Source organism: Pan troglodytes, chromosome X (assembly GCF_028858775.2).
Source record: "Pan troglodytes isolate AG18354 chromosome X, NHGRI_mPanTro3-v2.0_pri, whole genome shotgun sequence".
Taxonomy (NCBI): domain Eukaryota; kingdom Metazoa; phylum Chordata; class Mammalia; order Primates; family Hominidae; genus Pan; species Pan troglodytes.
In genome coordinates this window covers 2,989,624-3,005,499 of record NC_072421.2, presented here as the reverse complement: position 1 = coordinate 3,005,499, position 15,876 = coordinate 2,989,624, and the positions used below count along the sequence as shown (strand labels likewise).

The following is a 15,876-nucleotide window of genomic DNA, read 5'->3' as shown; positions in this document are numbered from 1 at the left end:
TCGAACTCCTGACCTTGTGATCCACCCACCTCGGCCTCCCAAAGTGCTGGGATTACAGGCCTGAGCCACTGTGCCTGGCCAGGTTGGGGAAATTTTTATACTGAAAGGGGATAACAAGGAGACTTAAATAAAAGAAACATGAGGGGCTACATCAAATCCAACATTTTTACAAAACCATGTAAGAGTAAATGAGTAATCAATAAAAATCAAATAATTAGTCAAATATATTATATATAAATAAGAAATGTCATGGTATGAGAAACTATACTATTATACGTTTAGGAAAAAAAAGTATACTGGAGTAGAAAGAGGCTTTTTGAAGTGATTTACTTTATTTAAAGGTGAATCTCTCTGGGTTTTTGCCCTAAAGCCTGAAATAAAAGCTGTTTACTGTATTTACAATTCTACATATGAAAAGCTGTCCTGGGTTTATCTAGCAAAGACAGTACAACCAAATTACAAATAAACTGTAAACAAAATGTACAAATATAAAAAAGGGGAAAATAAAAAAAATAATTTGCAAACAATTTGTGGATCGTAAAGAAAAATATACAAAATCCTTTGTATATTATAGTATAAGCAGAAAAATAGTGGACTTAGAAATAGATTCAGAGAAACAAAAAACAAAAACAAAAAACAATTGAGAAATCCATTGACAAAAATCCTCAGGAGAAACAGATGCATCAAATCTCAAGGAAAAAGCTCAACTTTGAAAATGTTTCGCAACTTCTTTGATCAACTTATGTTTGAAGACAATTCAAATGAAATTAAAAAGACAGTTTTACTTCTCCCAAGCGGGAGACACAATGGCAAAATTATTCTCCATTAAAAAAAAAGTCACAAAACCAGAAAACCAACACAAACATAAGACACCATAAAAAAATAGGTCTTGCTTGTGAAACACTCCTGTTAAAAATATTAAAAGGCAAAAATAAATAGCAAAAACATTTTCATAGTAAGTGGCTGATAATCTTTAATATCCATAAATAACTGAAGAAGACTTATAAATCAGTAGGTACATATGAGAATTTAAGAATAAAGGGCATAACATCCAATACACAAAAGAAGTAACCATGGCCAACTGGCATGCACTATTTTTTTTTAAATTTCAGAATTAGAGATGCGAAACTAAGACAAGTTTCATATAATCCTTACACTATCTGACAAAGGTTTTGCAGGTGATAACCAGTATAGAGATGGTGTGAAGACAGTCATCTGCACACACCATCATCAAAATAAACTGGGACGATTCTGGGGCAAATGACGAACCAGGTCAAAAACTATAAAAGGACTCATATACATTCATCTAGACAATTTGAATGCCAGAAATCTCTTCAAAGGAATAATAAAAAAAAAAAGTAGATGAAGTTGACTCAAATTTGCTTTGTAATTCATAATTCTAAAAAGTCAGAAGACACAATATTTTAAACATTAGGGATTAAATAAATTAATGTATTATATATTTATATAGAATATAATTGACAGTAAATGTCATATGATATAAATGATAAAATGACATGAGCAAATGTTCAGTGACTATTAATAAGTATAAAATAGGCCAGGCACAGTGGCTCATGCCTGTAATCCCAGCACTTTGGGAGGCCGAGGTGGGCAGATCACCTGAGGTCAGGAGTTCGAGACCAGCTTGACCAGCATGGTGAAACCCTGTCTCTACTAAAAATACACACAAAAAAATTAGCCGGGCATGGTGGTGCATGCCTGTAATCCCAGCTACTCAGGAGCTGAGGCAGGAGAATTGCTTGAACCCAGGAGGCAGAGGTTGCCGTGAGCCAAGATCATGCTACTGCACTCCTGCCTGGGCAACACAGCGAGACTCCATCTCAAATAATAATAATGATAAAAAAAATAATAATAATGTTACAATGCAGTATGAACAACAGACTGGCTTTATTACTTAACGTTTGCTTCATTTAAACTGATGTATAAAATATAAGCACAAATAACCATCACAATGCCAAGAGGATGTGAACATTATTTATGTTTCTGTGTTAAAAATTAAAAACAAAAAAGCACTAAAAACCTGAATGTTTCACAACAATTCAGTTCAAAAAACAGTTGCTAGTCAGATTACCCGAGAAAGCTGTCATGTGTCAAAATAGCTGATACAAATATTCAAGGGCAAAAACATCGAAAACACCCAAGTTTCTCTACAGGGAATGCACAGGCCATTTTCTCTATACCAAGTTCATATGAAAATCTTGTGCTCAGTGTTTTAGAAGTTCCATACAATCTTGGAAGTAAAATCAGCAAACTAAAAATAGAACGCAAGTCAAATATCTATTTCAGAAAACTGTGTATTTCACTCCCTGCCCACTGGAGTAACTGTACAGAAAGTCAATAGCAAGCACCTGCTCATCTGAAAGCCTGTCATCCAGCTGATGTGGATACCACTCTACCGTGGACAACATACAGACAACCTATAGAGTGAGAAGCACTTACCGATGAATCCAGGCTGCTCAGGGTTCGCATTTGGCTTCAGCTTGGGTGAATTAGGAGGTGCTCGGTCATCTGTTTGTGACAATGAGAGTTGCAATCATGAGTGTCTTGGAGTAAAGAAAATGAAACATCAATTTGCATAGAGATGGCTGACGGACCAGGTAAAAGTTGGAGCTTGTTGCTTGTCATGACAGGGATAACCGTACACACAGCCTCCTGCCAACTTTCTTCCATCATCTTCCGGCTACATTGCTTATATATCAAATTAAACTAAAGCAGGTGTCTAGACCAGTGACAGAGTTGGCAAGGTCCCGTGCGAAACAAAAATGTGGGACCCCTCGTCTCAACTGTATGAAGAAGAGCAACATGGTAACTACAGACCAGTAAACCAATACGGCGCTTATGTAAGCACAGGTCCCTGGGTGACTTCACAAGCTTCATGCCCGTGAAGGCTGACCTGGCCAGGGGAGTCACATTTGCCTTACATCATTCCAAAGACTGTAGGAGTTTCTCAACAAAAGCAAGTGGACTGGTTAAAAAAAAAAACAAACAAAAGTCCAACAACATCAAAAACGGACAACAACACACTTACTCCCTAGGTTTCCACTGTGCAAACAAGTTCCATTGATCATTCTCAAGAGGTAAGTCTCCTGCAAATGATAATAACTGGGTGATAATAAGCAAGTTAGCAAGAGAGGAGACTTTAAAGAGCTACTCACTATTTCCTCCATCACGAAAGGCATCTGCTAAGTCCAAGTCAGCCCCTACAAATAGGAAACGGGCTGTTAACACCAAAGTTCTGAGAAAATGAGGAAGGAATGAGCTGGTAAACAGAGAAATCACCGGAGCCCCACGTGACTAAATACTTTATTGAACATGACTCTCACCAGGATCTCATCAGAAAAAGCAAATTGCTGACCATTTTCACATCACTCTTCTCTCACATGAATGGATTAGAGATCGGAAGGTGGCTGGGGGGAGAGAGAAAGAGAGAGAGAAAAAAGAGACAGATACAAAGAGAGAAAGAAAGAAATTCATAAATCAATTCTGCTCCCGGACTGAGCAGGAACTCCAACTTTGCCTGCACACTATTTGCTCCTGTTTACTCCCATCCCATCAACATCTCGTCCAAGGTCCCCAACACCTTCTGTGAGGGAGACCCTAACAGGTGAGGAAGAATGACTGTGATCAGATTTGGGCTAGAGAGTGTCTAAAAAGTGGGTCTACCCACCCAGGTGTGTTCCACAAACTGCTGTGATGTTCTTGATAATTTCAGAGGCTGCCTTCCAGTTCTAAGCTTTTCAAATCCTAACTAAAGTCGAGGAACCATTTTTGTTTTGTTTTGAGACAGGGTCTTCCTCTGTCACCCAGGCTGGAGTGCAGTGGTGTGACCACAGCTCACTGCAGGCTCCGCCTCCTGGCCTCAAGCAATCCTCCTGCCTCAGCCTCCCAAGCAGGTGGGACAGCAGGTATGTGCCAACATGCCTGGCTAATTTTTCATTTCATTGTAGAGAGGGGGTTTTGCTATGTTGCCCAGGCTGGTCTTGAACTCCTGGGCTCAAAAGATGCTCCCATCTCAGCCTCCCAAAGTGCTGGGATTATATGTGTGAACCTCTCTATTCCTGGCCATCATGAACTTTTTATATGGGGAAGGGAGAAAAAAAGAGGCTTAAATGAAGGAAACTTTGAATCCAACACTTTTCAAAACCATGTAACAGTACATCAGTAATCACTAAAAAACCAATGATTTTTCAAATATATTGTGTATAAAGAAATAAGAAGTCTCACAGTATGAGAACCTATACTATTGTATGTTTAGAAAAAAAAGTATACTAGAATAGAGAGATCTTCTTGGAATGAGTATCTGGTTTTGTAAAGACAATTTATTTTATTTACAGGTGAACCTCTTTAGGTTTTTACCTTGAAATCAGGAATAAAAAATGTCTACTCTCTTCACTCATACTTAAAGCCATCATGTGTTCTCTAGCAAAGCCAATTCAACAAAAATACGAATGCACTCTGAAGACAACGAAAAAACATAGAAAAGGAGACAAATTTTAAAATCACTTACAAATAATATGTCGGTCTTTTTAGAAACATTAAGAAATGAAGAGAAAACAATTGGAAGTTCATAAGGGTTCATCATTCAGTGGAGAGTAAGAGAGAATGCACAAAAATGTTGCTATAGTTCAGAAATAGAGAGACAAATAGCGCACATAAAATCGTACTCACCAAAACAAATCAATACTGACGGGAAAACACCTTAGAAATCCATTTAAATAAATGACCAGGAGAAAAAGGCACACAGAAGAATCTGCTCGATTTTACAAATATTTTAGCACTCTATAAATCAATTCATAGTTGTAAGTAATTAAAATGAAAAGAAAAAGATGGTTTTCTTTTTCCCAAGAGGGAAGAGAGACAGTGATAAAATGGTTCTGTTAAAAGGAAAAATGTGTTACACAAAGGTGGAAACTCACACAAACCTAAGACAACATAAAAAAGAAAAATTCAAGCCTTGCTTATAAAAGCTGTTCAAAATGTTTTCAGAGGCAACAATAAAGTGGAAACACATTTTCATAACATATTGGGCAATGTTTACTGTCTATAAATAATTCAAAAATGACTAGAAATCAGGGAGGACATACCAGAATAGAAGAATAAAAGACACAGTATCCCATACACAGAAGAAGTAGTCTCCATGGCCCACTGATGCATTGTTTTTGTTTCAAGTTTCAGAATTAAAGACGTGAAACTAAGACAAGGTTAGCATGACATTTTGCACTACTGGATAAAGATGTTTTGGTGAACACCAATATCGGAGACGGTGTGAGGAAAGGGTCATCTGCACACCCCGCCGCCATCAAAATAAATTGGTGCAATTCTGGGGCAATTTCAAAACCATGTCAGAAGCTACAGAAGTACTCACACACATCGATGTAAACAACTTGCACTCTAGAAATATATCTTCAAACATAAAGGAAAGTGCATGAAGGGCAGTCAAATTTGCTTTGTAATTGATAATTCCAAAACATCAGAAGAAACATAACTTCAGAATTAGGGATTAGTTAAAGAAACCAAAGTATGTAATTAAGTCTGTAGTATAATAATGTAAAGTCGTATGATACAAATGATTAAATGACATGAGAAAATGGTCAAGGAATATTCTTTTGCCAATAATAACATAACCAGCAAAAAACCATAAAAATGTCAACAGGATTTAGACCACCTGGATAGATTTCTGTGTTAAAAATTAAACAAACATGTAAAGAAAAACACTCAGTAAAAATCTAATTGTTTAAAACAAGTTGGCTTCTCCATGGGAAACACACAGATTCTTTTCCTCATATCAAGTCTACATCTAAAAGCTCTTATTCAATGATTTGGAAGTTCCATTTATCTTTGAAGTAAAATCAAGAAAAGGAAAATAAAATCCAACCCAAAAACATATTTTCGTAATCTAGGTTTTCCACTACTTGAACACTGGAATTACCTTGTAATTCAACAGTAGGAACAGGCTCACCTGAAATCGCCTCTTCTCAGATGACACGGACATCACTGCCAGGTAAACAACATAGAGACCACCCCGTAGGGTTAGAGGCTCTTATCAGTGAAACCAGGTCAGTTGGGATTTGGATGTGGCTTTGGTTTGGGGGCATTAGGTGGTGCTGGGTCACCTGTTTGTAAAACATGAGAGTTGGCGATCATCAGTGCCCTGCAGTCAAGAAAATGAAAAATCAATTTCCATGGCGACCAGAAAAGGAAATGAAAAATCAATTTGCATAGAGACCGTTCACTAAACCGGTAAAAAATGACCCTTGTTTTTGTCATGGTGGGGATGCCCATACACATAGCCTCCTGCCAATTCCCTTCCATCACCTTCCAGCTACAGGATTTAACTTCAAGTATTTTCAAAGAAAACTAAGCCAGGTGTCCAGACCACCTCCAGAATTTGAGAGGTCCTGCACAAAATGAAAATGCAAGATTCTGTTCCAATTTTATGACGAATTTCAAGATGGCAGCTACTGAGTAATACACCAATATGGTGCCCTTGTATGCACAGGTCCCTGTGTGACATCACAGATCACATGCCCATGAAGTCTGACCTGGCCAGGGAAGTGACATTTGCCTTATATCATTCCAAAGTCTGTAACAATTTTAAAATAAAAGCCAGCATATTGGTGGGAAAAAAAACACAAAAATCCAACAACAACAAAAATAAAGCACAACAAGGCATATACTTCCAATATTTCCACTGTATAAACCCAATCCATGGATTATGCAAAAGAGATAAGTCTCTTGGAAATGACAGTAATTTGGTGACAATAACAAATCAGCAACAGAGGAGACTTTAACGAGTTACTCACTGTTTCCTCCATCACCAAAGGCATCTGCTAAGTCAAAGTCAGCCCCTAAAGGAAGGAATCGGTCTGTTAATAGTAAAGCTCTGAGAAATGAGGAAGGAATGACCTCGGAAACAGATGGAGAAATCACCAGAGACCCACATGACTAAAGACTTTTCTGAACATCACACTGACTAGGATCTCATCAGAAAAAGAAAATTTCTGATCATTTTCACATCATTCTTCCCCCAAATGAAAAGAGTAAGAGATGACAGCAAGAGAAAGAGGGAGAGAGAAAGAATGTCATTTGTAAATCAACTGTGCTGCCTGGACCCAATTGGGACTCTGAATCTGCCTGCACACAACTCTGTCCCATTGATTCCCCATTATCTCCTCCCAGGTCCCCAACACCTTCAGCAAGGCAGACGGTAAGAGATAGGGCAGGTGACTGTGATCTGATCTGTGACTGACGGATTCTGATCTGTGTCTGAAAAGTGGCTCTACCCACCCAGCTGGGCTCCACAAACTAATGTGACATTCATGCTAGTTTCAAAGCCAGCCTTCTAGTTTTTTTGTTTGTTTGTTTTTTGTTTTTTTTTCATATGGAGTTTTGTCCTTTTGCCTGGCTGGAGTGCAGTGGTGTGATCTCGGCTCACTGCAACCTCTGCCTCCCGGGTTCAAGCCATTCTCCTGACTCAGCCTCCTGAGTAGCTGGGATTACAGGCATGCACCACCATGCCAGGATAATTTTTGTATTTTTAGCAGAGGCAGGGTTTCTCCATGTTGGTCAGGCTGGTCTTGAACTCCTGACCTCAAGTGATCCAGCCGCCTCGGCCTCCTAAGCTGCTGGGATTACAGGTGTGAGCCACCTTACCTGGCCCAGCCTTCTAGTTCCAAGCTTTTCAAATCCCAATTAAGGTCGAGGCACATTTTATATTGGGAGTGATAAAGGAGGCTCAAATGAAAGAAACATGAGGGGCTACATCAAAATGAATCTTTTTTTCAAAACCATATTAAAATACACAAGTAATAAATAAAAAGCACATGATTTTTCACATACATTGTATAGAAAGAAATAAGAAATCTCATGGTATGAGAACCTATGTGTTCAGAAAAAAAGTATACTAGAAGAGAAAGACACTCATTGAAATGACTTATTTTATTTAAAGGTGAATCTCTTTGGGTTTTTGTCCTAATGTCTGGAAAAAAAGTTGTCTACCATATTTACAACTCTACATATTAAAAGTTGTCCTGAATCTTCTAGCAAAGGCCATAGAACTAAATTACAAATAAACTGTAAAGAGAATGTATAAATCTAGGAACAGGGAAAATTTTAAAAACCCATTACCAAATAACATGACCGACTTCTTAGAAAAGGTCAGAAATGAAGAGAAAAAAATTGAAATTTAACAAAGGGTCACCATTTCATGGATTGCAAAAAATATATACACAATCTCTTCTACATGACAGAAATAAACAGAAAAACAGTGGACATGAAAATGGATTCAGAGTAACAAAAACAAGGAAAAAACACTTTAGAAACCCATTGACAGAATCAACAAGAGAAAGAGAAATCGAATCTCAAAGAAAAAGCTCAGGCCAGCATGGTGGCTCACACCTGTAATCCCAGCATTTTGAGAGGCTGAGATGGGCGGATCACCTGAGGTCAGGGGTTCAAGATCAGCCTGGCTAACATGGCGAAACCCCGTCTCTACTGAAAATACAAGAATTTGCCGGGCATGGTGGTGCATGTTTGTAATCCTAGCTAATTGGGAGGCTGAGGCACGAGAATTGCTTGAACCCAGGAAGTGGAGGTTGCACTGAGCCAAGATCACGCCACTGCACTCCAGCCTGGGCGAGAGAGAGAGACTCTGTCTCAAAAAAAAAAAAAAAAGAAAAGAAAAGAAAAACTCAACATTGAAAACGCGTTACCATTCCTTGAATCAACCTACGGTGATAAACAATTCAAATGAAATTTAAAAGAAGTTTTTACTTCTCTGAAGAGAAGGGACAATAGCAAAATGATTCTCAATTTAAAAGGAAAAAAAGTTACAAAAAACAGGATATCCACACAAACATAAGACACCATTAAAAAAATAAACATACCACTTGTAAAACTTTCCTGTTAAAAATATTCAAAGGCAAAAATAAAGTGCAAAACCATTTTCATAATAAGTGGCTGGTAATCTTTAATATCGAAAAATCATTGAAGAAGGCTCATACATCAGTAGGTAGGGAGGCTGAGGCAGGCAGAACATCTGAGGTCAGGAGTTCGAGACCAGCCTGGCCAACATGGTGAAACCCCATCTCTACTAACAATACAAAAATGAGCTGGGCCTGGTGGCGGGCACCACGAATTGAAGGATCAAAGCCAAAGCATCCAATACACAAAAGAAGAAGTCTCCGTGGCCCATTGGGATGCATTATGCTTTTTACATTTCAGAATGAGAGATGTAAAACTAAGACCGGTTTGATATAATAATTACACTATTTGACAAAGGTTTTGTAGGTGATAATTGCTACCGGAAAAGGTTCGAAGACAGGGACATTTGCAGACGCCCTGGTATCAAATCAAATTGGTGCAATTCTGGGGCAAACAACCAACCAGGTTAAAAGCTATAAAAGTACTCATGAGCATTGATCTAGACAATTTGAATGCCAGAAATCTCTTCAAAGGAATGAAAAAGAGTAGACAAAGTTGACTCAAATTGGCTTTGTAATTCGTAATTCTAAAATGTCAGAAGACACAATGTTTTCAACATTAGGGATTAAAGGAATTAATGTATTTTATTATATATTTAGATAGAATAGTATTTGTCAGTAAATGTCATATGATAGAAATGAGAAAACATGAGAAAATGTGAATTAATATTCTTATGAATAAGTATAAAATAAAGTTACAATAAACAATATAGAGACCACCCGTAGGGTTAGAGGCTCTTACCAGTGAAACCAGGTCGGTTGGGGTTTGGATCTGGCTTTGGTTTGGGGGCGTTAGGTGGTGCTGGGTCACCTGTTTGTAAAACATGAGAGTTGCAATCATCAGTACCTAGTAGTCAAGAAAAGGAAAAATCAATTTCCATAGCGACCAGAAAATGAAAAATCAATTTCGATAGCGACCAGAAAAGAAAATGAAAAATCAATTTCCACAGCGACCAGAAAATGAAAAATCAATTTCCATAGCGATGAGAAAAGAAAATGAAATATCAATTTGCACAGAGACTGTTCACTAAACAGGTAAAAACTGGCCCTTGTTTTTGTCATGGTGGGGATACCCATACACGTAGCCTCCTGCCAATTCCGTTCTGTTGTCTTCCAGGCACAGGATTTAACTTCAAGTATTTTCAAAGAAAACTAAACCAGGTGTGCAGACCACCTCCAGAATTTGGGAGGGCCTGTGCAAAATGAAAATGTGCGACCCATTGTTCCAACTGTATGAAGAATTTGAAGATGGCAGCAACACAGCAATAAAGCAACATGGCACCTTTGTGTGCACAGGTCCCTGTGTGACTGCGCAGGTCTATGCCCATAGGGCCTGACCTGGCCAAGGGAGTCACATTTGCCTTACGTTGTTCCAAAGACTAACCATTTTAAAATAAAAGCCAGCATACTGGCTGGGCGTGATGGCTTGCACCTATAATCCCAGCACTTTGGGAGGCCAAGGTGAGCGCATAGCTTGAGTTTAGGAGTTAGAGACCAGCCTGCCCCACATGGCAAAACCCAGCCCCTACTAAAAAGACAAAAATTAGCCGGGCGTGGTAGTGGGTGCCTGTAATCCCAGATGCTCAGGAGGCTGAGGCACGAGAATCGCTTAAGCCCAGGAGAGGGAGGTTGCGGTGAGCCGAGATCGCGCCACCGCACTCCAGCCTGGGCCACAGAGTGAGACTCTGAACCTACACTTCAAAAAAAAAAAAAAAAAACCAGCATGCTGGTAAAAAAAAAAAAAAAAGAAAATCAAAAATCCAACAACAAAAATAAACAACACATATACTTCCTATGTTCCCACTGTCCAAACTCAATCCATTTATCACGCAAAAGAGATGTCATGAAAATGATAATAATTCAATGGCAATCAGCAAAGTCAGCAACAGAGGAGACTTTAAAAAGTTACTCACTGTTTCCTCCATCAGGAAAGGCATCGCTAAGTCAAAGTCAGCCCTTAAAGGAGGGAAATGAGCTGTTAATACCAATGTTCTGAGAAATGAGGAAGGAATGACCCAAAAACAGGTGGAGAAAACACCACGGCCCCATGTTTCTAAATACTTCAGAAAACGTGAATTCCTATCTTCTCATCACTCTTCCCTCAGGTGAAAACAGTAAAAGATGAGCATGAGACAGAAAAAGAGGGAGTGAGAGAGAAAGAGAGAGAGGAGAAAGAGGGGGAGAGAGGAGATAGAGGAGAGAAAGAGGAGAGGGAGGAGAGAGAGGGGGGAGAGAGAGAGGAGATAGATGAGAGAGGCGGGAGAGAGACAAGAGAGAGAGGAGAGAGAAGGAGAGAGTGAGGAGATAGAGGAGAAAGGCGAGAGACAAGAGAGAAGGAGACAGGAGAGAGAGATGGGAGAGAGGAAAGAGGAGAGAGAGGAGAGGAGAGACGAGAGAGAAAAGGAGAGAGAGAAGAGGGGGAGGGAGAGAAAAGGGGAGACAGAGAGGGGAGAGAGGAGAGAGGTGAGAGAGAGGTGAGAGAGAGGCGAGAGAAAGAGGAAAGAGAGGGGAGAGAGAGGGAGAGAGGAGAGTGAGGAGAGAGAGAAAAGCGAGAGAAAGAAGAGAGATAAGAGGGAGGGAAGAGGAGAGAAGAGAGAGAGACGAGAAAGGAGAGAGAGAGGAAGAGGGAGAGAAGAGGAGAGAGAGAAAGGAAAGAGAAGAGAGGAGAGACAGAGAAGAGAGACTGCAGTATCCATAAGATCCATAAGAACGTCACCAGGGTTGGGGGGGAATCGGATGCCACCTCTTCCCCAGGTTACCCTAAATTTAAGAGTTTGCGATTCTGCAAACTGTAGAAGGAAAATTAAAACTTGGAACCCCAGTTCACTCTGCCAAAATAATTAATAATAATAATAAAAAAGCTGGAAGCTGAGTCAGGCAGGAAGGTGTCTTTCCTTCTGTTCCCAAGCAGACAGATGCAGACAGTGCAACAACTCTCTGTTGACCTTATCTTAGTAAAGTGCCAATTTAGTGAGCGCAAGACAAACACATAATTGACTATTCTACCTGCTGCTTTTCTTTTGCAACAGGTGAATTCGGTAAAATGAGCCTTCCTCCTTCTTTCCCCTCCAGCGTGCTTTCCCCCTTTAAATACCGAAGCTCTCAATAGTATCTTTGGAGAAAGGCATAGACCCGTCTCCCGGGCTCCTTCCTGACCTTCGCCAAATCAACTCAAAAGGATTGGGACTTGTCCCAGATACTTTTTGGTTTACGAAAGAAACGCTGGCTTTTTCCTCTGAAACGGCTCCCACCTGGCCCCAGGAAGAGCGCTGGGGAGAAAGTGGGCGCCTCCTCCGGACCTGGGTCCCCCTGGGCACAGCGCGTCCCGCCGGGCACGGAAGAGGGGCCGGGTGTCCCCCCGGGGCGCCCCGTCCCTGCACCCCACATCCCCAGGCGGATCCCCAGGCCCAGTCCGCGCCACCCCCCGCGTCCTCCCACCCGGATCCCGCCGCTCGCTCACCGGGGCGGCCACCAGACGGCGGAGCAGGCCGAGGAGCCGCAGCGCCAGCGCAGCCCCGCGAGCCATGGCGCGCCCAAGGCGAGCAGAGATCGTCCGCGAGTGCAGCGCGCGGGCGAAGGCGGCGGGACGGAACCTCCCCCACGGGCCGGGTGGGGCGGAGCCCGCGGAGGACTCGAAGGGGTTGGGTGAGGGGAGCAGCCCTGCAAACTCAGCCCAGGCTGCGCCTGCCCCGCCCCCCCACCCCGGCCTCCACTTGCGCACGGAAGGGGAGGGAACGCCGGGCCCGGGGAGGGGACAGAGGAGGGGGCGGGCGGAGGTGGCTCGGGCCGCGCCGAGGGGACCACGGGACGCCCTCCTTCCCTTCTCAGGAAACTGTGAGTGCCCCCCGCCCACAAGCCCGTCGCCAGGACGGCGCCAACTAGAGCAAAGTGCAACCCCCAACATTCTCGGGAAAGTGCGGGTCCCTCCCTCTCTACAGCCCCTTAAATGCACGCCCCAGGGCGGCCCCTACCTGGAGCCAAGAGAAACCGCTGCCCTTCTTGGAGAGGTGTGGGCCTCTCCGCGCCCGCCCTTGCTGTCCCCTCTCTGTTCCTAACAGGCACCCCCCCCAGGCAGCCCCGACGGGGAGGAAATGAAACTCTTCCTGCTCCTGTGCTCGGAAAAGTATGGGGCCCCCTTCCCGCTGCTCACGGGGCGCTCGGGGCGATCCCCAAGGGGTGCAAAGTGCAATTCCCTCCCTGCTCAGGAAGGCGTAGGCCTTGACAGGCAGCCACGGCCCCTGGTCCTTTCTGGAGCGTCCGAGCTGGGGGCGCTCAGTGGCGAAAGATGGCGGGGGTGGGGGGCTTTGAGACACACTGCGGATACCCGCTCTGCGCGGGACCAAGGACGTTCCGCCGCAAGCTCAGAGACAGGGTTGGGAGTGAGGACTTGTGGTCGTGCTTTGAGGTTGGGGGTGAGACCCCTATCTGGGTCGCCTGGGTGAGTCCTGGTCCTTGGCGACTCACCCCAGCAGGCTGCGTCAGGGGCCCTTCGGTAACACTGGTCTTGTGCTGTCTCAGGCCTGCGGCGACTCCGTCTCTCCCCAGGCCACCTGTGCCCCTGGATCAGACACAGGCAAGGCCAGAGGGGCTGGCCCCGCACCCCGGGGCCCACCTCAGGGGTTTGAGGAATGCAGCAGTCTAACTATGCACTCCACTCCTGGAGGCAGAATCATTTTTCTTTTTTTTTTTTTTTGGTCTTTGCTTCATCCTGAACCTGCCTGGGATAATGACGTGATGGCTGGAGTCCCAGCAGCCACTTTGGAGCAGGAAGCCTCCTATAGGATAGAAGTTGTGTGTGTGTCGTTTGTTTGTTTATTTGTTTGTTTTGAGATGGTGTCTTGCTCTGTGGCCCAGGCTGGAGTGCAGTGGCACAATCTTGGCTCACTGCAACCTCCGCCTCCCGGGTTCAAGCGATTCTCCTGCCTCAGCCTCCCCAGTACCTGGGATTACAGGCATTCACCACCATGCCTGGCTACTTTTTGTATTTTTAGTAAAGACAGGGTTTCACCTTGTTGGCCAGGCTGGTCTCGAACTCCTGACCTCATGACCCACCCATCTCAGCCTCCCAAAGTGCTGGGATTACAGGCATGAGCCACCGCGCCCAGCCAGAAGTTGTATTCTAAGCATGGCAGAACACGTTGAGCAAAGGCATCAGGGTGGCTCGTGATACAGCAGGACGGCTGTGCCAGCCCGACTCACTCTCCCAACTTCTTTTACAGGACAAAGGAGTACATTTTTATCTTACCGTTTGCTAAAGTTAGGTTTCTGTCAGCTTTCTTTAAATCACTTTTATTTCTGGTTTTCATTACCAAGGTCTGAGCCCAACTTAGAGACCTCCCGTGAGGTTCTTATGGGCAACCAGAGCACTTAAGAGGTGTCAGAGCATCACACACCATGTCTGCTGCACAGACGATCAAATGAAGCTTTTGAAGTCAGTGGATGATGGGTGGATAGATGGGTCTGGGGGTAGGAAGTGGTGGATGGATGAATGAATGGACAGACAGCCATCTGGATGCGTGAATGGATGGATCACTTGCTGGAAGGATGGATAAAGAGATAGATGGCTGGATGAATGAATAAATGGGTGGATGGATGAGGGGATGAGTGGATGAGATAGTTGGGTGGATGGATGAATGGATGGATACACAGATGAATAAATGGATGAATGGATGGGTGGGTGAAGGAATGGATAAATGGACAGATGAATAAATGGATGGATGAAAGGGGGGATAGATGGATTGATCTATGGATAGATGGACAGACAGATGGGGCGGGTGGATGGATGGTTGGAAGGATAGATGGGTGGACAGATTACTGGGTGGCTGGAGGGGTAGAGAGAGATGGGTGGGTGGGTGGGTGGATGGATGGATAGATGGATGAACGAGTGGATGAATAGATGGGTGGACAGATTACTGGCTGGCTGGCTGGATGGGTAGAGAGATAGATGAGTGGGTGGATGGATGGATGGATAGATAAGTGGACAGACAGATGGATAGATAGCTGGATAGATGGGTGAGTAGAAGAAGAATAGATGGATGAGTGGATGGATGAGTGAATAGATGGATTGATGGACAAACAAGTAAATTTTTACCTGACATTTTTGTATTGTGTAACTTTCTGTGTGTTCATTCATTGGGAAACAATTGTGATACATGGATATTGGACTTATTAGCTCACATCTGCTGATGAGAAAACAACACAGGGCCATAGAGTTCATTAGCAGTGGGCTGGGATCAAAACGAAGGGCTCTTTGATTTTGAGTTCAGGCCATTTGGACCACTTTGCCTTGTGACTGCCCCCAAATCACTGGAATTTTCCTCGGGGTTCACAGCGCCCAAAGGTAAACAGTATTTGGTAGCCTAGAGTTCATACATTGGAAATTTCATGGTCTGTGCCCCCTCAGTGGTGCAAAGCATTTTTACAGCAATAATTAATTTGGCAATAACTTAGTGTGTGAGCCTGTGTATGCGTCTTTTCAGCTGGCTAGTACAGTACCAGTGATGCCATGTTTGCACACTAAATACCAGCCAGAGACATGCAAGAAAAGAAGGGCAGGCCAGGCACAGTGGCTCATGCCTGTAATCCCAGTACTTTGGGAGGCCGAGGTGGGTGGATCACCTGAGGTCAGGAGTTCGAGACCAGCCTGGCCAACATGGTGAAGCCCCATCTCTACTAAAAATGCAAAAATTAGCTGGGCATGGCAGTGAGTGCCTGTAATCCCAGCTACTCTGGAGGCTGAGGCAGGAGAATCACTTGAACCTGGGAGGCGGATGTTGCGGTGAGCTCGGATCACACTACTGCACTCCAGCCTGGGCGACAGAGCAAGATTACATCTCAAAAAAAAAAAAAAAGAAGAGGGGCACAGCCTACCAGA

At 43.3% G+C, this 15,876-nt stretch overlaps 1 protein-coding gene and 1 long non-coding RNA gene across 8 annotated transcripts in view; one reads left to right on the top strand and one right to left on the bottom strand.

The window, feature by feature from the left end:
* LOC751056 (CD99 antigen-like) overlaps nucleotides 1-12,688 on the bottom strand; it is a 60,706-nt gene extending 48,018 nt beyond the window's left edge. For 2 of the 7 annotated variants that reach the window (XR_010154844.1, XM_063804760.1), the window contains exons 1-7: nucleotides 12,463-12,613; nucleotides 10,916-10,958; nucleotides 9,745-9,813; nucleotides 6,825-6,869; nucleotides 5,981-6,172; nucleotides 3,050-3,221; nucleotides 2,461-2,529 (exon numbers count right to left, since the gene is read on the bottom strand). Coding sequence is in view for 6 of the 7 variants with exons in the window: in XM_063804760.1 (XP_063660830.1) it covers nucleotides 2,461-2,529; nucleotides 3,050-3,200 (220 nt within the window). In the remaining variant the exon portion in view is untranslated. Of the gene's footprint in view, nucleotides 1-2,460; nucleotides 2,530-3,049; nucleotides 3,222-3,344; nucleotides 3,424-5,980; nucleotides 6,173-6,824; nucleotides 6,870-9,744; nucleotides 9,814-10,915; nucleotides 10,959-12,462 lie in introns of those variants that run through there. The other 5 variants (XM_024353306.3, XM_063804761.1, XM_024353307.3 and 2 more) reach the window with 3 other exon arrangements.
* Nucleotides 12,689-12,748: 60 nt separating this feature from the next.
* LOC129138876 (uncharacterized) overlaps nucleotides 12,749-15,876 on the top strand; it is a 43,512-nt gene continuing 40,384 nt past the window's right edge. The window contains exon 1 of the long non-coding RNA XR_010154845.1: nucleotides 12,749-12,836. This is a non-coding gene — a long non-coding RNA (uncharacterized LOC129138876). The remainder of the gene's footprint in view (nucleotides 12,837-15,876) is intronic.